This window comes from Muntiacus reevesi, chromosome 8 (assembly GCF_963930625.1).
Source record: "Muntiacus reevesi chromosome 8, mMunRee1.1, whole genome shotgun sequence".
Classification (NCBI taxonomy): domain Eukaryota; kingdom Metazoa; phylum Chordata; class Mammalia; order Artiodactyla; family Cervidae; genus Muntiacus; species Muntiacus reevesi.
Genome location: NC_089256.1, coordinates 68,627,914 through 68,650,620, shown reverse-complemented (window position 1 = coordinate 68,650,620; position 22,707 = coordinate 68,627,914). Strand labels below are relative to the sequence as shown.

The following is a 22,707-nucleotide window of genomic DNA, read 5'->3' as shown; positions in this document are numbered from 1 at the left end:
ATTCCATTGTGTATATGTATCACTGCTTTGTTATCTGTTTGTCTGCTGATGGACCTCCAGGTTGCTTCCATGTCCTAGCTGTTGTAAACAGCACTGTGATGAACATTGGGGTACATGTGTCTCTTTCAGATCTGGTTTCCTTGGTGTGTATGCCCAGCAGTGGGATTGCTGGGTCATATGGAAGTTCTATTTCCAGTTTTTTAAGGAATCTCCACACTGTTCTCCATAGTAGCTATACTAGTTTGCATTCTATCAACAGTGTAAGAGGGTTCCCTTTTCTCCACACCCTCTCCAGCATTTATTGCTTGTAGACTTTTGGATAGCAGCCATTCTGACCAGCGTGAAATGGTACCTCATTGTGGTTTTGATTTGCATTTCTCTGATAATGAGTGATGTTGAGCATTTTTTCATGTGTTTGTTAGCCATCTATATATCTGTATATCTGCTTTGGAGAAATGTCTGTTTAGTTCTTTGGCCCATTTCCTGATTGTAGACCCCCACCTCTTGTTGGAAAGAACTGCAGTCACTTTTTGAAGCGGCCTGCATACAGGGAGAATAACTGTAGCCATTTTTGCAAACAAACAATCTACCACACATCTGTTTCTGCCTCAGTTTCTCTGCAAAGTGAATTTACGGCTCGACAGTATCAACAATGGTCTTAATTCTCACTGATGCTTTTGCTAGTATAGACCATATTGAAATTTAGCTGAATGGACAATTGTACTATAAATAGTATAGCCAGGTATTCTGTGACTTCTCATAGATACAGTATCCAAGTCACGTAATATTTTCTAATGTTGATATAAATACAGTAATCCACTGTTAATTATGGAGTAGAACTTGTATAATCACTAAAAAAAGTGAGCAACAATTGTGAGGTACCGAACTGACCTTTTCTTTCTGCATTCCACATGCATACCCAGTCAATTTTAAAAGACATGACTTATTATTTAGTGTGATTTCATTTAGGACTTTCTTGACATGGGGTTTAATGAATATTAATTCACATTTAGAATGGGTGGCATCCTTTGTGAATTTATGAATATAAAAGGAACATTTGAAAGAGAGTCATCATTTCCATCATTAATTTGCTAATTCACACGCAAGGAAATGACTCATGAAGACTTTAGATGCCTTTGTTTCAAAATTCATTTTCTTCAGTTTTCCATTGCTTTAGCTGAGTGGAAAAGATTTGTCAGTTGAGTAAAGATGCTTCGTCTCCTTCACTGATGCTGCTGGGAGTTATTAATTAGGTTTCTGAGTTTGGCACTGCGCTTTCCTGGTCACCGTGATATGTCATTGAAACAGACCCATTAAAATGAGTGATGTGTGTTGTAATTTCATTAGTGTCATCAATAATGTATTACACTTCCCTTTTAGTAGTCTCTTTGTGTTGTGTGTGGGTCAGGATGACTGTATGAATTACATTTATAAGATCCAAATTGTTACAGATGAGAGAAGATAGGCATGAGGGTGGAATTAATGTTATTTTAAACATGATAACTACTAAAATGATTTCAATTAAGTAATATTTTAATTAGGTCTGATGTCTCTACATGCCATACTGAAATGCATGTTATGTGTATGCAAATAGGATGGTGATTTATTGAATTAATAACACAGTCCATTCTTTCTGCCGGGAAACTTCTGAATTGAACTAAAGCAGGTTTAAGAGCAGGAATGGTTCAATAAGGCATGTAATTCCTTGTGGTTGTAAAGAACAGACTCTTGACATTGAAACTCTTCAAGGGTATTTGCTCACTTTCTTTCCACTCTATTTTCCTACAAGACATGTGCCTTTTGACTGGCTGTTGGTTAATTCCAAGTCTTTCCTAATCTGAAAATTTGATTCTATACATGAGAAGGAGAAACATATTTGAATATTCTGATGCATACTGTTGACATTTTTTAACTCCATTTAACTGAGGTTCAATTTTGGTCATATAACATAAGAATATAAGAGACACAGAAGTACAGAACAGACTTTTGGACTCTGTGGGAGAAGGCGAGGGTGGGATGTTTCAAGAGAACAGCATCGAAACATGTATATTATCTAGGGTAAAACAGATCACCAGCCCAGGTTGGATGGATGAGACAAGTGCTTGGGCCTGGTGCACTGGGAAGACCCAGAGGGATCAGGTGGAGAGGGAGGTGGAAGGGGGGATCGGGATGAGGAATACTTGTAAATCCATGGCTGATTCATGTCAATGTATGACAAAAACCACAAGTAATTAGCCTCCAACTAATAAAAATAAATGGGGAAAAAAAAAGACCTTTTGGCTTAGAAGCTTCCATAACAAACACTGATCTAATTGAAATATTTTCAAAGGTAAGAATAACTTGCATACTAAAAACATGATATAGTAGCAGTTTTGCTCCCCAAGGGTACTTAACCAATGAATGAATATGTAAGAAATGTCTCAGAACTAAGAAGTATATAGACACATATGTGGCTGGGTTTTGTGTGTGTGTGGTTTCTTTTTTTTTTTTTTTGGTCTTCCATTCAAATAATACAACAAAAATAATGTGATGATACATTTTGGGGAAAGATCTACAAATACTGAACTTTATTTTCTGTTAGCAGAAAGCTAAATTATTTTTAGTATGCAAAAGAGAACTAGTAAGAAGATAAGCTGCTTCTGAAAAATCAATAGGTGAAATTATCCTTCTCATGACAGCTTAAAGAAGGTATTTTTGTTTTCCTCAATTTAAGGTAAAACAATCTATCAAAGTAAAAAATAAATAAATTCTACTATAATAAAGAGCAATTGACTTAAATCAGCCACTACCCCACATGAAGTTTCTCTCTTAAACTATGATGAAAGAATACTAGTCACTTATCTTCAACCAGAATCTAAGTATCTGTAGTTTTAAGCTGATTTGTATCCAGTTTGGCTCGAAATGGATATGAGTGTTTATCTTACATAATAGCTTGCCACAGCCTACTACTTGAATCATGTAGCATATGGAAAGTGTGTTTAGCTCCCTGTAGAATTTTCACAAACCAAAAAGGACCCATTTCTATGCACATGGCTTGTTTACAGTCATTACAAGAGTATTACTGAGCTGCTTACAAGTTAGAAAAAAGCAAATGTTGGCACATTGCAGATTCCATTGCATTGGTCTTTAAGGATTATATGTATTGCTTTCCAGTTTTTTAAAAAACCACAGTGATTGTATGTGTTGTACTTAGACCTAAACATTTTTTCTACTGTGAATTTTTATTCTTCCACATTATCTCTCTTCTCAATATTTTATACTAGTCATGGCTGAAGTTTTATGTAAATATATTAGAGATTGTGCTCGTGCTTAAATGAACTGTCATTGAGGGATTAATCCTATAACCTTTATGAGCATGTTTTATTAATATCTTATCATTAAACTGAATATTAATAACATTTAACATTTAATAACCATAGAATGTGTATTTAGGAATATATTTCATGCTAGTGGGCTTTGAATATGTGGAATAGTCACTATAACAGCACCCAAATCATTAAACGTATTTCCTATAATGTATTAATTGCAATGGTACAACTCATTTAAAGGGCAGCTCTGAATAACAATGATTACAATATCTTTGTCAGCATGCTGAATAGCATACCCTCAAGGAATGGAAGTATTTGGTACAGATTTTGAAAATATTTTTGCACTCTTAAATTCCAGAAATATATTTGCCATTAATGATTTGTAATTAAACATGAAACTAATAGAGGAAGAGAATTCAAAACTATGAATATTAATGAGATGATAAAATATTTTTCTTACACTAACTTAGTAACCCTTAGTAGTAAAGCAGTATAAGTTGTCTACAATGAATACTTTTTTAAATGATTAATTAAAATATATTTTAAACTACTTTTATTGTCAAAATACTAAACCAATTTTTATATATCAATTTATCTAAATGGTTTACTGTGATTTTAAAAATGTTTGATAGTTATCCTGACACTAAAACCCACTCCTTTTTTTATGGAAATTAAGGATTATGTTAACATGAAAATTGTGACTTGTGTATAGCCTCTGTCATGTAGGAGAATACATATGACTATCTGAAGCAGTTTCATTCTTCTGGGAAAATTCCATGGTTGTATCAAGGTTCCTCTGTATTAACGGGATTTTTTAGCCACACCCCCCCACCAATTTAATAATACAAAACGAATGTTTAGGGAAATTTCCATTAGGTGTTTTGCTAATTTTCATTATTTTGTCAGTTTTATATAGTAAAAGCTTTTCTACACATAAAACACATGTATATATATGTCTATGTATATACATATTCTTACGTGATTATTTTAACACAGCACAGTGGCTTCTTCTGAAAAGTTCTTTAATTTTATGAAGGTTGCAGAAATAGCAAGATGGAAATCTCTATTTCAAGGAATATTCTCCTTGTAAACTGAATCCACATTTTTCTCAGCATATGTGAAGTTGCTCAGTCATGTCCAACTTTACGAACCCATGGACTATAGCCTACCAAGGCTCCTCTGTCCACAGAGTTTTCCAGGCAAGAATACTGAAGTGGGTTGCCATTTCCTTTCTCACAGCTAAAGCATTGCTCGTGACCAACTTGCCTCTCCATTTGGAAGATGTTTTTTTTCCCTCCCATATCTAGAGAGAATATATGTTCCTTAATACAAAGTTTTATGACTACAAATTTCCTTAATACAAAATGGTATCATCTGCATACCTCTGAAATGTAGATGATACCACTCTAATGGCAGAAAGTGAAGAGGAACTAAAGAGCCTCTGGATGAGGGTGAAACAGAAGAGTTAAAGAGTCAACTGTTCACATCAGGTGGCCAAAGCAATGGAGTTTCAGCTTCAGCATCAGTCCTTCCAATGAATATTCAGGATTGATTTCCATTAGGATGGATTGGTTGTATCTCCTTGAAGTCCAAGGGACTCTCAAGAGTCTTCTCCAACACCACAGTTCAAAAGCATCAATTTTTCAGTGCTCAGCTTTCTTTATAATTCAACTCTCACATTCATACATGACTATGGAAAAACCATAACTTTGACTAGACAGACCTTTGCTGGCAAAGTAATGTCTCTGTTTTTTGATATGCTCTCTAGGTTGGTCTTGAAAAAGTAACATATGTAGACTTGATAAAGTAACATATTTCTCAACTCAAACATGTAAAGCATTGATATCATAATTTATCCTTGAAAATACTGGGATCAGGGCCCAATAACAGAGACAAAAAGACATGAAAAAATGGAAGAGTGAATATCTTCAGAGACCAGTTGGATACTTAAGGAAAAGAGATAACTTGCAGGGTTCTGTCATGAGTGAGTAAGCAGATTTCAATGTCCATTCACCACCAGAGTACAGGAGAATGCAAAATAACCTAATTGATGTAATTTGCACTAACATTATAGGCTTCATTATTGAGCTTATGAAGTTCAGGAGAGGCTCAAGAAGTCAAGTCTTGATCAGCTAGGAAAAAATTATCCAGAATTCTATCTAAAACTGAGATCAGTGCTAGTGAGTGAAAGTCACTCAGTCATTTCCAACTCTTTGCGACCCCATGGACTATACAGTCCATGGAATTCTCCAGGCCAGAATACTGGAATGGGTAGCCTTTCCCTTCTCCAGTGGATCTTCCCAACCTAGGGATTGAACCCAGGTCTCCTACATTGCAGGAGGATTCTTTACCTGCTGAGCCACCAGGAACAACCAAGAATACTGGAGTGAGTAGCCTATCCCTTCCCCACTAGGTCAGTACTAGGGATAATTATAAATTAACTAAATCTTATGCTGCAGCCCTTGCCCCATCGTCTCAAACTTAACATGCATCCTTGCTCCATTTGATCAATCATGTCTGACTCTTTGCGACCCCATGGACTGTAGTCCACTAGGCTTCTCTAACCGTGGAATTTCTCAGGCAAGAATACTGGAGTGGATGGCCATTTCCTCTCCAGGGGATCTTTCTGACCCAGGGATCGAACCTGTGTCTCTTATGTCTCCTTCATTGGCAGGTGGATTCTTTACCACTAGTGTCACTGACATCTTTGTTCACTTCTCAACTAGAATAAGTGGTTCTCTAGGTTTTCTATTATAACCAAAGTAACTATACCAAAATAAAGTCAAATAATCTTTCTTTCTTTCTTAAAAACTTTCATTAGTTTCCTACTGCCCATAAGAAAAAGTATAACCTCCTTAGCTTGGTATGGAAGGCCTGGTATGATGTGGTCAATGGATTGCTCTCCAAGCTCTTCTATAGCTGCCCACTCTGGCCTTGTGCTCTGATCAGACAGAAGCACTGGCACTGATCCATTAAAATTAGTAAGCTGTCTTATAAATCCATACCTCTGCATATGCTAATTCCTCCTGCATAGGGTGTTATATCCACTTTCTAGCTTATTTCCTTTCTTTTGCCCTTATAGCTGATAGTTCCCATCATCCTTCAAGATGAAGTATTCTCCATGATAAACTTTGCCAGTGGCAATTCTTCATCTATTATCACTAGACTTTACACGTCTAGCATGACAATTAATGACCTTATTTTAATTATTTAGATATTTGCCTCTTTTAGAGCATGGAATTTCAGCTAGCTCAGATAGTTTTTTTGGAAATAAGTCAAATGATGCAATAATCCATTCCTTTCTACCAGAATGCATCTCTTTCTACTTATCAACTAATAAAAGGAATCTCCTTAGACTTGCCCAAGGCCAAATACCTCTTTCTTAGCTATTAGGATAAATTTCAAAGCACCATCATATCACATACTCTACACTTATGAGAAGATATTCTAAATGTCAAACACATACAAAGAAAGAGAACAGGAAAATGAATACATTACCCATTTCAACAGTTATTAACTAATGGTCAATCTTATTCTACCTGTGATGTCCATAGTTCCACTCTCCTTTTTTCCTTCCAAATATTTAGAAGCAAATTTTAACTGTAGTAACTTCTCATTCACAAATATTACTGTATGTATTTCTAGAAGCTAAGAACACTTTGAAAATATACTGATAATACCATTATCATACCTAAAATATTGTTTGTTAGTATTAACAAATCCTTAATTAGTATTCAATTTTATACTACTTCTCATTTTTAAAATTGTTTGAATAAAGACCTAGAAAATCTGTACTTTACAGATTTACACTGGTTGATGTTTCTTGTAATCTAAAGCAGCAGCTTTCAACTGGGGGCAAGTTTGCCTTGTAAGGGACAATTTTGGCAGTCTGGAGACATTTTTGGTTTGTACAACAACTATGAACTGAGTGTTTGTGTCTTCCCAATATAAAGACATGCATTAAAATCTTAACCTCAATGAGGCTATATTTTGGAGAACCTAATTCAGCTTAGGTTCGGTTATACAGGTGGGGCCCTCATGATGGGATTAAAGCCCTTACAAAAAGAAGAGAAGACATGGGATCCCTCTGTCTGCATGCAATAGGCCATGGAAGAATATAACTAGGAAGAGGCCCCTCACCGACAATCTGTTTACACTGGCACGCTGATCTTGGGATTAGCTTTCAGAACTGTGAAAAATAAATGCTTATTGTTTAAGCCACCCAGTTGACGGTATTCTGGTATAGTAGTTCAACCTAACTGGGACAACCACAGGAGGGGTGTTACTGGTACCCAGTGGGTAGAGGTCAGGGATAGTGCTAAATATCCTTCAATGCACAGGACTGCTGCCACAATAAAGAACTATCTACCTCAGCCCACACCCCCAACAAATGTCAATAGTGAAAGGCTGAGAAACCCTGGTCTAGCAGTTCCTCTGTCACCCATTTCTTGTTATAATTTGGTCATTGAATAAACTAGGCCATTTGTCCTATAGAATTTCTCACAATATTTTGCTGATGACACACTGCAGTATTATTTTTATATTTTCTGTCCCTTGTGTTTATGAGCAATTAGACTTAGAAGCTTCATCAGATTCAGTGGACTTTTTTGTTTTTCTTTTTTAGCTGAAATACTTTATTTCATTGATAATATTGTGTACTTCCATCAGGAGGTACATACTGTCTAGTTCTATATCTCTCATCACTAGAGGGAACTTTTGATGATCAATGTCTAAATCCATTCATTCAATAGTGGCCTCAAAATGATAATATTGTATTCTCATAATTATTTCATTTATTTAAAGCATCACTGTTTCTTGAAAATATTTTTTACAATGTTTGATACAAAAATAGCATGGTGCCTAAAACATTTATTCATTCTGTGTTTTTTATTTTATATTTTTTTTTCAGACATATCCTATACCACCTTGATGGGAAGACAAGCCAGTTTTCAATACTCCTGGAGGCTTGGGAGCGCTGCAAGTCACTTGCATCAAATGAGACCCTTCAAGAAGCCCTGTCAGAGGTGTTGAATAGCATTAATGCAGCTCAGGTTTACTTCAAAGCGGGACTTGATGTGTTCGAGAGTGTCTTAGTTGAAAAAAACTGAGAAAACTCTCAGCATTTTTAAAAGTTTGTTTACAATTCCTCAAGAAAAAGCTCTAATCTCACCAGATTTTTCTGACATGGAAGACTTTTTCCCCTCAATGGCTTTTTATATAAGTATAAAGCTATTCTTCCTTTGTATTTTTTGATGTACGTGTAAAAAGAGCATTTTGCACATTTAATATTTTTCTTATATCTAGATTTCTGATTATGTAAAAGCAAGTTATTGAAAATAATACTTAAGATTTATCTATTAAAAAGAAATCTGCTGTATTTTTCTATATATATATATATATAAAATATTTGGGGAAAAAATTTCAAAGACGTTCTGGACAGTCTTTGTTCCTATGGATAAAACATGTAGGAATAGAAATGATTACCTGTGTTAGAGCTTTAATGACCTAGCTTCTGTAATAGAAATGGACAGTTGATATGGTTTCAGATTAACTTTCACTAGCAAATATTCAATATGAACAAGTATTCTGACTGAGTGATTGGTTGACGAAAACCACTTTGAATGTGTCTATTTTATGAAATGAAGTGCCTGTTTATAACACAACTAGATGTAGTAATACACTGGTTATGAAAATGTATTTTTTTAAGTATTAATTAAAAAAAAAAGAGCCATAAACATTCCAGGGGAAAATCGCAAGGTAGCTGCACAGAGCAATTTAATTGTAAATTTTTTTCCTAACCACTTATAAGGTGACTAGCTTTGAAACCCCTAATTTGTCTCAGTTGATTTTGTAAAAATTTCAGGAGTGATATATGTCTTATGAGGGAGAAAACATGTATTTCTTCCTGTGTTGTTTCTGTTGGAAGCACTGAAATAGAGCTACTTTAAAATGAAAGCATCTCACTTTGCTCCTCATTCATGTATATTTTCTGAAACTCCTTTCTGAAAGGCAGTTTTCTCAGAATACCATATAATTTCCACAGGAAAGTATCAAAGTTTCTCTTTGAAAACCCAAAATATCTTAAAAAGTATCAAATTGCTATTTCTGCCACTAGCAAAAAGGACTTCTGATGAATGAAATAGTTCTGTTGATCAACAAAAAAGCTCCTTAATTCTATGAAAAAAACTTTTTTTTTCCTTCTCTATCCTTACTTGTGATTGAGATGACAACACATAATATATTCATGCTTCTACTTTTAGGTAGAAAATACTGTATTACTTTAAGAGTGTATCTTTCCTATGCTTCAGTTCCTCTCTAGTTGAAAATGAAGCTTTTCATACTAAGGCCACGGAATGGCCTTAGTATCCACTATTCCTCAAACCACAGAATTCCATTAAGTGTTTAAACTCTGAGCTTACCTTTAGAAATTGATTTGGTATTGGATAAAGCAGTTTCTCTTAGGAAGCATATCTTCAGAATATTTCATGTGGATTATTTTTCTCTGACACAACATTCAAACACATGTCCCTATCACACACCTCCAAAGCAACTTCACAAATAGTGCCTATAGGTCTAACTCTTTTATGTGTATGAATGAACATACACCTAATCTTAGTTTAAAGGAAAACTGAAGTTAAAGGGAAAGAATTATCAGCATTGATTAACTGATTTATAAGGGTCAGCTGTTCTTACTATAAGTAATGTTTATGCGCTCAAGGCAAAGAAGATAATTGAAGCAATTAGCTAGATAATCCAAGCAGAAACTCAGTTTCAATGAATTGCTTGTGTGCACATATTTTACATAAGAAAGGAAACAGCCTTACAATATATATTTCTAGCCAATGCACATGTTTGTCTGAAAGTATTTGCCATGTTGAGAAGTGGTTACAGGGAGGGGCTAAAGAACCAAACTCCCACATGCCTTGGTGTCAGTACCCTCTATGCTTCCACAGAAAAAGAGGAGAAAGGAGCAAGAGGAATACACATACAGATTTGGGTCAGGTCAAATAATAGAATCCCTGTACCAAAGGATCAGAAATGGTGAATTAAGTTTCAGTGCGTTCATTTTAATTCTTCCTTTGAAGCTGGGTTAAAATAGACAAAGACAAATAATTATCGATTTGGTAATTTATCATTTTAGAACAAAATCCTAAGTAAATTCACTCCTTTAGACTCCAATAGAGTTGAGAACATGAATATTTGTGTTTGCACATTTTTGTTGAAAGATTGTGTATTTAGCTAACCCACACTGCACAGATCAAAGTCTCAATATTCTGTACTTATTACTTCTAAATCATATGATATTTGATACTCAGAAACTGAAGTTAATTATTGATGAACATGTTTTTATTAGCCTATTCAAGAGATTATGTTAAGAAACTGAATTATAATTGAAACAGCTATCCATCAATCCTATAAATGCTGCTCATCTTTGACTGAAACGAACCTCTTAACTAGCAACATTACTGCTATAGTCTGATTACCTCAGGGTTCCTTGAAATTTAAGTCATTTAAATTTTCCCCTAACGATCCAAGTAAATAAAATCCTATGCAACTTATTAATAAGTATTTTCAATGAATTGGTAGTTAGGTTAAATTGCTGCTGAAATATCTGGGTGCCTGGTACTTCTCACCACCCTCCATACATAGCATTGTGCCAGTCCATAATGAATCATAAATGATTATTCCCCCAAGAAAAGGTGACAGATGTGGACCACTGCAATTTAGGTTCAGGCAGGGTACACCTGGAATACCGCTCTTTGTAAAAAAGTAGATTCCAGGGTCAAAAAAAAAAAGCCTAAGACACTCTGACTCAAGCCTGAGACTGTTACCTTCAGTCAGGGAAAGCATCTGCAACCCCCATCAGATACAGTAACCGCAGACAAAGTGGCCAAGGAATTGGGGCAGAGTCACAGTTTTAGTTAGTAGCAGAAGGGCTGCTAAAATTTAAGCTTGTTTGTTTTCTCATATAACAGAGTTCTAAATGGTCTTTTCCATTATATTCTAGGTAAATAGTCATTATGTCAGATGCTGGATGGGCTGGAAGCACTGCTTTTTCAATTAGGGACCAGTTCATTCTCTCAATACACCTAATGAGTAGAACTGTCCCAGGGAGTTCACGCAAAGGGCACATGCCTGTGTGCTTGTGGGGAGGTAGAGAGGGTCTCTACATGACACCAGTGCTCAGGAGGAAGGGTATTAAGCAAAATACTTTCATAAGAGAGCATTTTCGCCTACATTAAATTGGCAGTTTAAATCTGTATTTCTCAAAATGTGGTTTTTGGGGAAGGGAGCCTAGGAATCTATATTTTTAGCAAGATTTCCCAAATGATCCTTATGCTTAATGATTTCTCATCTACATCAATAATCCTGGGTCCTCCTGAGAAAACATCATGTGGCAACATACTAAAAAAATGGAAGGGTCACAATAATAGGAGATACTTCTAGCTTTGCTAGTAATGGCATTTTAAAGAAAGAGAGAGTAACCATTGTATTTCTCAAAAAAGGCCCCAGATGAATCTAAGTCTGTGCCTGCTACAAGTCAGGCACATTTCTCAATTTAATGTACTTTTTTTTTCTAATTGACTCCTCATGCCAACTTATTTTAAAAGATGAGGAAATTTAGTTGAGTAACTGCCCAAAGTTCCATAGCTAATAAAGATGATTGATGTATGTGTCTCTGTTGGGCCCCCTGGGTTCCAGACCTGTGTTCTTCATGCTGGGTGTCACAGAAAGTTAAGAATCAGTTACAGAAAGTGACATTATTGAAATTTTTAATGTATTACTGCACAACTGATCAGACTATGTCACCTGTCACTTCACTGGTTGAACTAAGGAGTCTGAAGAAACCAACATTATTCCTCATGATGGTAGCCCACCCCAACAATGGTGGACATATGTAGGTAAGTTAGAAGATAAGTAAATAAGAGCACAAAAATAAGAGGATAAATAAGAGCACAAAAATAAGTCTACCATTGTAGAATATCATGACAACGAGATGACGGGGGAAGACCAAGTGCTGGTACTTACAACCTCAGTTTTATATCATGCTTAAATCTCAGAATAACTAATTGACTTTTTAAATTACATGTATTTTAAATTACATGTACTTTTTAAATGTATAGCATACAAAAGGTTTCTCCATTGCAAAGATAGGTGTTACGAAAATAAAATTTGTTACCATCAGCATCTTTTGTTACAGTCAGCATCTTTGCCTGAAATGAAAAACTATTTTCGTAATTGGTAGACCTCGCCAAAAGTGTCCTCATGAGACATTCTGTGGTATGTGTGATTAATTACTCCAAAAACTAAACTTTCTCATGATATTGCATTGTCATCTGGTTTAAAGGACCATTTAAATGTGTCTTAACTACAAGTTCCTTCCATAGAATTATATTTTAAACTGCCAATCCATGTGTTGAGTGGAGGGCAAATGGGTCTATACATCCCAAAAGATAGATCAGCAACCTAACAGTTCCATTATAGGAGCATGGATGCAACACAGGAGAAAAAATAGGCGTGATATTTGAGCAAAGAAATATTCTGCCTAGGTGCACTAGTAAATTTGTATTTCTTGCTTGAGTTTATATTGCTAGCTTAAAAAAGACTCATTAGAATTGCTTTAGAGAGAACTTAAACTTCCAAGAGTTTTAAGCACCCCATCAAGTGTAAATACTTTTCAGTTAAGTGGGTTTATTTTATACAGCTTAGAATTTCAAGTGAGGTAAATTTAAAAGAGGAGTTGCAAAAGAAAATTTTTAAACATAGCCTATTTTGGTCACCACAATGCTCACTCCGTTCTGTTTTCCCTTTTTAGATATACTCTAGCAATGGGATCAGGCTTTTTTTTTTTTTTTTTTTTTTTAACTATGAGAAAGTCATTTTAGTATCTAGTCTTTTCAATGTACATTTATCTGTTAATCAGCCAGAATTTTATTTCCATAATACCATTCCATTATCCTGCAAAGATGTGCACTGAAGTGCCTTGAGCATTCATGGGGCCATCAAGAATCTTCAGAGCTGGCTGATTGTGAGGTGGCACATTCTTAAAGACATTTAGAATCTCATACTCAAGTGGTATCTGAATTTACAAGGCAAAGGATTAAATTGAGGCACTTTCAGGTAGCATTCAAGAAAAAGCTACTTCAAATTTTAATATATTCTGGTTAGATTATTTTGTATTTGAATTAAAATAGTTATGCAATGTTCTAAAGTAAAATAAATAAATTAATTTTAAAAAGTTATGCAGTTTTGTGTAACCAAAATGGCAATTTTGATTTTTTTTAGACAAAATACAATCATCAAGGCCAAAGAAATGTATGACTACTCTAATTTCTTAAGCAAGCTCTGTCAAGAATTAACTCAGCTAATTGCAGTTGATTCTAGATGCAGAGCCTACATCTAGACAAAGCTCTAACATGTGTAGGCAGAACCTAACAATATTCTTTCAAATTCCTTTGATGTCTTAAGCCAATAAGCACTGAAGTAGCTTTTCTCAGAAGAAAGCAGATTTTATTTTCCAGGGGCTAATTAATATGCACCACCTCAGTCCCAAAAGGATCACACAGGTGCCTGTACCATGCCATATGTCATGTGCTATATTCCAGCAAGCTCAAGAGATTAATATACAATCATTATTATGAATTATTACATTGTATTGAAGTTAATGTTGGTCTTTTGTTCTAATTAAAGTACAAACTTGGCATTGGAACAGAAGCTTAGCTACAGAAATGAAGTTAGAGTCTCTATTTTAATGAACTACATCTTTTTTTCAATCAAAATGTGTAATTATTTAATTATCTGGCCTGCTCAGTAAGTTTAGCTCTCTAATTTGTTCAAAGACTATTTATTCAACATAATAATAACACAGGTGGACACTCCTTGGAGTGTTTTATCTTCTGAAATTGTTAGCCATTGTTAAATCATGCTTTCAGTGTATGTGATAGTATTTTATTAATGTTGACTTGTCTACCTTTATATCAAGCTGCTGCAAGTGACCACCTTATTCTGAGAGTCAGAGAAAATGCTATTTCTCTATAAAGACAAATTTGTCATACCCGTTTAATAAGAAACAACATATTTTACTACACCATTGCAATTTGTCTGCAGTAAACAAAGTGCCCAGATGGTTAAGTGTAGCTCACATAATTATATTCCAAGGATGTTACATATAATTCCAATTAGAAGCTGAGATAGGACTCTATTAGGTGATTTTGTATTTACATTTCACATAGGAAGGTTTAATGGCAAATATTTCACACATATTCAGACTTGCTACTTGTAGAATATGAATGCAGTTGTATTCAGAAAAGAAAAAAAGCTTTCTAAGACACTTTAAGGGGCTAATTTGCTTTTATAGACATCTAGAAAAATCAGCACATCATTGATGATAGCTTCATATGTGTTTGGAATGTTAATATGGAACATGAAATAGTTTCAGCCATGTCATCAGTATAGCAATATTTAGATATATGAAATTTTATAATGAGTAAAATTTCTTAATTGTATAATAAAAAATAATAAAAATAAATTAAAAATATAGCCTTAAAAGAATGGTGATAAGCAGAATATTTATAAAGATTTAAAAATTAACTTTCGGTAAAATTGGAGCACAATTTCTTCATTTAAATTTGTTTGATTAAAAAATAAATCTCTCTCAAGGGATGCCCCAATTATTAAATTGCACTGAACTGTTACAGTGTTGAATATTATTCAAAGTAGATTACATCTGTGATTTAGAAATGTTTTCATTGTAAAGAAATTAATTATTAGTGTCTTTGTTGTGACTGATTTTGGATGATTGATTTAGAGGCATGTGTCTCTAGTTTCTTAATTACTATATAGGGTTGAATGCCTAATTTCTATAATATGTGGATGTCCACCAAGAATTTAGTGCTTTTTATATTTAACCCAATTGTGATTTTATTTTACAACATTTTATGTACTATTCACATGACTTGATATATGGTTTACTTAGAAAAGTATGTTGTGATTTGGAATGACAAAAAAATGGATTGGTACATCATATCCATTAAGAATACAGGTGAATATTTTATGTTTTAGTTGTTTAAATATTTGCACATAGTTGAATATTACAAAATGAAGGCATCTATTAAGGAATATTTTCTGATTCATAAATGTAATGTGTATGTGCAATGACACAGTAATATTTAAAATGCCCATTTAAAAATATTAAATACAGGTGAAAATCATTGTTATACTGTGTTTTGTTATAAATATACAAAATGAATTAGTTGTTAACCTGTATTAGTAATGAATTATTTTTCAGTTCAGATCAGTTCAGTCTCTCAGTTGTGTCTGACTCTGTGCAATCCCATGGACTACAGCATGTCCAGCCTCCCTGTTCATCACCAACCCCAGAGTTGACTCAAACTCATGTTCATCGGGTCGGTGGTGCCTTCCAACCATCTCATCCTCTGTCGTCCCCTTCTCCTCCCACCTTCAATCTTTCCCAGCATCAGGGTCTTTTCAAATGAGTCAGCTCTTTGCATCAGGTGGCCAAAGTATTGGAGTTTCAGCTCAGCATCAGTCCTTCCAATGAATATTCAGAACTGATTTCCTTTAGGTTGGACTGCTTGGATCTCCTTGATGTCCAAGGGACTCTCAAGAGTCTTCTCCAACACCACAGTTTAAAAGCATCAATTCTTCAGCACTCACCTTTCTTTATAGTCCAACTCTCACATCCATACATGACTACTAGAAAAACCATAGCTTTGACTAGACAGGCCTTTGTTGGTAAAGTGATGTCTCTGCTTTTTAATATGCTGTCTAGATTGGTTGTAACTTTTCTTCCAAGGAGAAAGTGTCATTTAATTTCATGGCTGCAAGTCACCATCTGCAGTGATTTTGGAGCCCTCAAAAAGAAAGTCTGCCACTGTTTCCCAATCCATTTACCATAAAGTGATGGGACCTGATGCCATGATCTAAGTTTTCTGAATGTTGAGCTTTAAGCCAACTTTTTCACTCTCCTCTTTCACTTTCATCAAGAGGTTTTTTAGTTCCTCTTCACTTTATACCATAAGGGTGGTGCCATCTGTATATCTGAGGTTATTGATATTTCTCCCGTCAATCTTGATTTCAGCTTATGCTTCCAGCCCAGCGTTTCTCATGATGTACTCTGCATGTAAGGTAAATAAGCAGGGTGACAATATACAGCCTTGACATACTCCTTTTCCTATTGGGAACCAGTCTGTTGTTCCATGTCCAGTTCTAACTGTTGCTTCCTGACCTGCATACAAATTTCTGAAGAGTCAGGTCTGGTGGTCTGGTATTCCCATCTCCTTCAGAATTTTCCTCTGTTTACTGTGATCTACACAGTCAAAGGGTTTGGCATAGTCAGTAAAGCAAAAGTAGATGTTTTTCTGGAGCTCTCTTGCTTTTTCAATGATCCAGCAAATGTTGCCATTTTGATCTCTGGTTCCTCTGCCTTTTCTAAATCCATATTGAACATCTGGAAGTTCACAGTTCGTGTATTGTTGAATCCTGGCTTGGAATATTTTGAGCATTACTTTACTAGATGTGTGAGATGAATACAATTGTGCAATTTATTTTATGTATTTATCTGTATTGTATATTACACCCAAACAAAAATAAGCCTTGATCAGAAACACACTGTAAGATTTTATCATCTTTTTCGTTTTTGCCTTCCATTCTTTTCTCAAACAGGCAGACCTCGTTTTAAGCCGTTTAGCTTTAAAATCTGTGCCAAGCTCTAATATCAAGCAACAGCATTTGTGTCAGCCCTAATGCTAAGGAGTTTTTTTTTCCCTCAAATATACACTAGAAAATGCCAGTTCTTTATTGCTAAGGGATCTCTATTGCATGATTAGCAGATTTCACTCATTTACTCATTCAGCAAACATTGACAGAGAGCCTATTCTAGGCAAGATACTGCATTAAGGGCTGGAGGTATAAAGATGATTAACACTGTTTTACTTTCTAGAACAGGGGTCCCCAAACCCCTGTACTGGTCCATGGTCAGGAATCTGGCAGCACATAAGGAGGTGAGCAGCAGACAAGCTAGTGAATCTTCATCTGCAGTTCCCCATAGCTTGCATTACCATCTGACCAATCCCTCAACCCCAACCCTAGTCCGTGGAAAAATTGTCTTCCATGAGACCAATTCATGGTAACAAAAAGGTTGGGGATCACTCTTCTAGGATTTCACAGCCAAATAAAATATAACACTTCAGATTAACTATTGGCAATACAAGATTCAGAGGGACTCCCAATTGTGTAATTTGTCACAAGGATATTGACAGAGCAGAGATGGCTTAAAGGCACCAAATGTTTAGTCTACATAGCCTACTCACTGGGCCTTCCTTCAGTCTCATTAAGGCTAAAGCAGAGTGTTCTTTTTGTAGCCATGCGTTCTGGGAAACAAACTCACTCAGAAGGGCAATGTAGATAGTGGAATGTGGTTTATTACACCGGCAGGCCCAAGGCAGGCCCAAGATCTTAGCCAAGGACCTTGACCAGTTTTTGTGAAAACCGTATATACCCTAAGTGTACATGCCCAAACCCACCTGCCCAAATTCCCTGAAACTAGTCTGAACAAAGGAAAAGAAACACAAAGTTAACCCGTGATTTATATGCCTTAAGCCTAGGTAGTTAACAGTGGACAGCTATCAATAGGTCTGTGGTCATACCCCAGTAAGCATAATAGAATGTATGATTCTATTCGGTTACACAGATATTTAGGGTATTCTTCTAGGCGATAGAGAGTCTAGGTACAAGCCCTGGGGCTCTTTCTTCCAGGGGTCTGGTTTTCCAGTTGGTATGGCGTTTCCATAGATACTGGGCATACAGCTCAAAGTCCACAGTCCGGCTCAAGATGGAGTCCTGCTTTCAAGATGGAGCCTGTTCTGTCTGTTTCCTCCTTTAATCTTCTTTATTTATCTATTTATTTATTTTCATTTATTTTTATTAGTTGGAGGCTAATTACTTTACTATATTGTAGTGGTTTTTGCCATACATTGACATGAATCAGCCATGGATTTACATGTGTTCCCCATCCTGATGCCCGCTCCCGCCTCCCTCCCCAACCCATTCCTCTGGGTCTTCCCAGTGCACCAGCCCTGAGCACTTGTCTCACCAACATCGTTCCCATATGACAGCAGACATTTTTCAGGGGCTTACCATTGTGCCAGGTATACATATGCTACACACAAAAATTTTGAAAAAATAATATGTATTATGCATATGTATATTCTGCAGAATAATGTGCATATGATTCTAACCATAAAGTAAAATTTAAATGTACAAAATTATATACCTATGACTAACATGTGTATTCCGGAGAAGGCAATGGCACCCCACTCCAGTACTCTTTCCTGGAACATCCCATGGACTGGGGAGCCTGGTAGGCTACAGTCCATGGGGTCGCTGAGTCAGACATGACTGAGCGACTTCACTTTCACTTTTCACTTTCTTGCATTGGAGACAGAAACGGCAACCCACTCCAGTGTTCTTGCCTGGAGAATCCCAGGGACAGGGGAGCCTGGTGGGCTGCTGTCTATGGGGTTGCACAGAGTCGGACACAACTGACACGACTTAGCAGCAGCAGCAACATGTGTATTCAAAGTATAAAAATACAGACTGAAAAGTAAATAATTTGATTCATGGTAGGAGGGAAACAGTGGTAAGGATAGGGGTACAGAGAACACTATAACTGTTTTGTTTTATTGCTTTCTTTCTTTCTTTTTTTAAACAGAAAAAGGAACTGAAGCATGTATAATAAAATGGAGGAGAGTTATATCAGATTTTCTTCTCATTTCTTTACATCCTCCCTAGTCAGTTTGGGTGGTGGATACATGTGTGATTGTTGTGGAATTCTCACTGGTTTTCTAAATAAAATTTCTGAAGTAACAGATTTCTAATAAGGTGGTCTGATCCTGGAACCCACACTTAAAACCACTACCCTAATATGTCTTTCTAAAGAACAAAATTTTTTAAAACCAATTCATTTGCTCTTTCCTCCTTCATCTGTACTAATCTTATAAAGGAAGAGGCATTAATGGAAGGAATTCTCTGACATCCTAAGTGCTTACAGATAGAATTTCACTACTGCTATATTTGTTTTTTCCCAAATTGCTCTTCTTCAAAATTCTTCCTTGTGTTAGTAAATACTCTGGATTCTCTTACTAAAACTAGAAATCTTCTTTGATCCTTTTATTTCCCTTACTTCCTACATCTGATCTGCCAGCCAGTTGAATTGGCTTTGTTGCAAAATACAGCCCCAAACTGATACTTCTCCATCTCCACTGCCACCATCTTATTTAATGCCAACATTTCTTCTGTCATGCATTACAGTAGACATAAGTATTTAAAGCAAAGGGAATTTTAAAGCATGAAAATTATTCAAAGAAAAGAGAACTTCCTTAAATTGTTAATATGTATGATAATTTGATAAGATATTATTTTCACAAAAAATAACTATAATATAACATAATAATAAAGCAAAGAGAGTTCTTTAAAAATTAAAAATAAGAGGCCGCTAAATGAATGTAAGAAGTCTCTTTTCCCAGAAAAAAAATGCATATGTAGCTGGAAAGACAATATAACAGAGAAGGAAAAAAACAAACATCAATCCAGGAAGACCAACAACAATAATAAATGAATCAACAAGTTCTCACATTTTTAAAATATTAACTTTGCTGTACATCTGAAACTAAACTCAATATTGTAAATTATCTATACTTCACTAATAAATAATAAAATGTAAAAAGAAAAAAAGTCAACTGTTTTGAAAATTACCCTCCTACTATAAACTAGAAAACAGGGCAAGCTATATGAAACAAATGTTTTCCTGGACATTAGACAATAGGTAATCTAGAAATAAGATGCCTGAAGGAAGACAAATAAATAAGGTAAGCCCTATAATTGCCCTGCATACTGCCCAAAGGCAGTAAGTTGATCAAATACAAAGAAGAGAATAACAGAGAGTGGATATTGGACAAAGAGAGCCTTCTATATCTGAAGACAGGAATCTTCACTTGAATATGTAGGGTGGGCTATTGGGAAGTTGCTCAGAGAACAACCAGTAAACAGGAGTCTGACTAAGCTCTGGGTTGGAACCAGCAGAGAGAAGCTGTATAATAACATCCTTTCAAGTACTTTACCCAAGTCCTTGGATATCTCCTTAGTAGTAAGCAAAACTACTCCTAGGTCAAAGGCTGTTCTGGACACTTCTGAATCAAGCTAAAATCAAAAGGGTTAAACTAATAATTAGTAATTTAACTATATGAGTGAACAAAGAACAACACACACAAAACGGCATGCTGCAGCCTGTGGAGTTGCAAAGAGTCAGGCACAGCTGAGTGACTGAAGAACAAGAAAAAGTCCCTCCTTCCAGGAAGCTGACACACGCCTCTTACCTTCATCCATCAGAGGGCAGACAGAAGAAGCAAGAACCACAATCCCATAGTCACTAAAACAAAAGCACATTAGAAACAGCTAATCAGCATGAAAAAAGCAGAAAGTTATGTTCCAGATGAAAGAACAAGATAAAGCCACAGAAAAACAACTAAATGAAGTGGAGATAGGCAATCCTTCAGAAAAAGAATTCAGAATAATGATAGCAAAGATGAATCAGGATTCAGATAAAGAATGGAGGCAAAGATTGAGAAGATGCAAGAAATGTTTACTAAAGACCTGGAGGAAATAAAAAGCAAACAGAGATGAATAACACACTAGAAGGAATCCATAGCAGAATAACTGAGGAAGAAGAAAGGATAAATCACCTGGAGGGCACAATGGTGGAAATCACTGACACAGAACAGAATATAGAAAAAAGAATGAAAAGAAATGAAGACAGCCTAAGAGACCTCTAAGACAACATTAAATAAATAAATATTTGCATTATAGTGTTCCCAGAAAGAGAAGAGAGAAAGGGCCTGAGAAAATACTTGACAAGATAATAGCTGAAACATTTTCCAACATGGGAAAGGAAATAATCAACCAAGTCCAGGAATCATGGATGCGGGGCTGCCAGGGCTGGCAGGCGGCTGGGACCTGGGTTTCGGTTTCCCCTGAAATGGTGGGATTCCCCGCCCCCATCAGGTAACCTGGAGCCAGACAATCAATATGCGCCTAGTAAGAAACAAAGGGAGAGCTGAAAAGCCCGCGGACGCCTAAGTCTGAACAAAAGTCCGCGAAAGTTTGTACCAATAAAACTACTTTGCAAACATGTAACCAATCCGCTTAAGCCAGCTACTAACTGCTTATGGATACCTTATAAATTTGGGCAACCGCCTCTGCTCAGGGCTTTCTGACCCTGCACCACTGCGATGGTTGCGGCAGAGAGCCCTGGCTCGAGTCAGTAATAAACTTCCCTTTTTTTGCTAGTTGCATTGTCTTGGAAGCCTTCTCTCTTCCCGCTCCGGGATTCATACATCGGACATCGGGCATAACAATGGAGAGCCCCAGGCAGGATAAACCCAAGGAGGAACACACCAAGACACATAGTAGTCAAACTGACAACAATCAAATACAGAGATAAAATATTAAAAGCGACCAGGAAAAAATGACTAATAGCATGCAAGGGAACTCCTATCAGGCTACCAACTGATTTTACAACAGAAAATCTACAAGCCAGAAGCGAATGGCATGATATGTTTAAAGTGATGAAAAAGAAGCTACAACTAAGAATACTCTACCCAGCAAGACTCTCCTTTAGATTTGATGGAGAAATCAAAAGCTTTCTAGACAAGCAAACTTTAAAAGAATTCAGCACCACCAAACTAGACTTACCATAAATGCTAAAGGCATTTCTCTAGGCAGGAAACAAGAGAAGGAAGTAAATTATTTACCTACAGAAAATAAACCCAAAACCATTAAGAAAACAGTAATAGGATCATTCATGTTGATAATTAACTTAAATGTAAATAGATTAAATGCACCAACCAAAAGACATAGACTGGCTGAGCAAATGAAAACATGTGCATGTGTACACTTCCACTTACCACATAACTCTTCCTGACCCCCAAAACTGTATGTAATAATTTCATATTGTTAGGTTAATTATGTTCCCATTATGGCTTGTAATTATCTTTTATTTTTTGTCAAGCTATTGATTGTGAAAACTGATAAACATCTTTTATTATTGTGATTATGTAACTGTCACTTAATACCATTTTTAATACCATATCATAATTGTTCAACAGAAAAACAATAGAGTTCTATATCACCAAAACTACCATTTAATAGAAAAATCTGTAATCACTTTTTAAAATCCAGATGCATATCAGAATTATCTTGCAATTTTTTTGAAAAATACAAAGGGCCAGATACTTTTTTTTTTTTTTTGCCAGAGCTCCAGATATGTTTCTAATGAGCAGCCAGGTTTAAAAACATTGGACTATATGAGGAACTTTTACTT

At 35.7% G+C, this 22,707-nt stretch overlaps 1 protein-coding gene across 6 annotated transcripts in view; it reads left to right on the top strand.

Moving 5' to 3' along the window:
• Positions 1–15,520, top strand: part of NAALADL2 (N-acetylated alpha-linked acidic dipeptidase like 2) — a 1,500,734-nt gene extending 1,485,214 nt beyond the window's left edge. For all 6 annotated transcript variants that reach the window (XM_065942422.1, XM_065942425.1, XM_065942424.1 and 3 more), the window contains one exon: positions 8,218–15,520. In XM_065942422.1, coding sequence (XP_065798494.1) covers positions 8,218–8,416 — 199 coding nt within the window. In that variant the 3' untranslated portion in view covers positions 8,417–15,520. The remainder of the gene's footprint in view (positions 1–8,217) is intronic.
• The last annotated feature ends 7,187 nt before the right edge of the window (positions 15,521–22,707 follow it).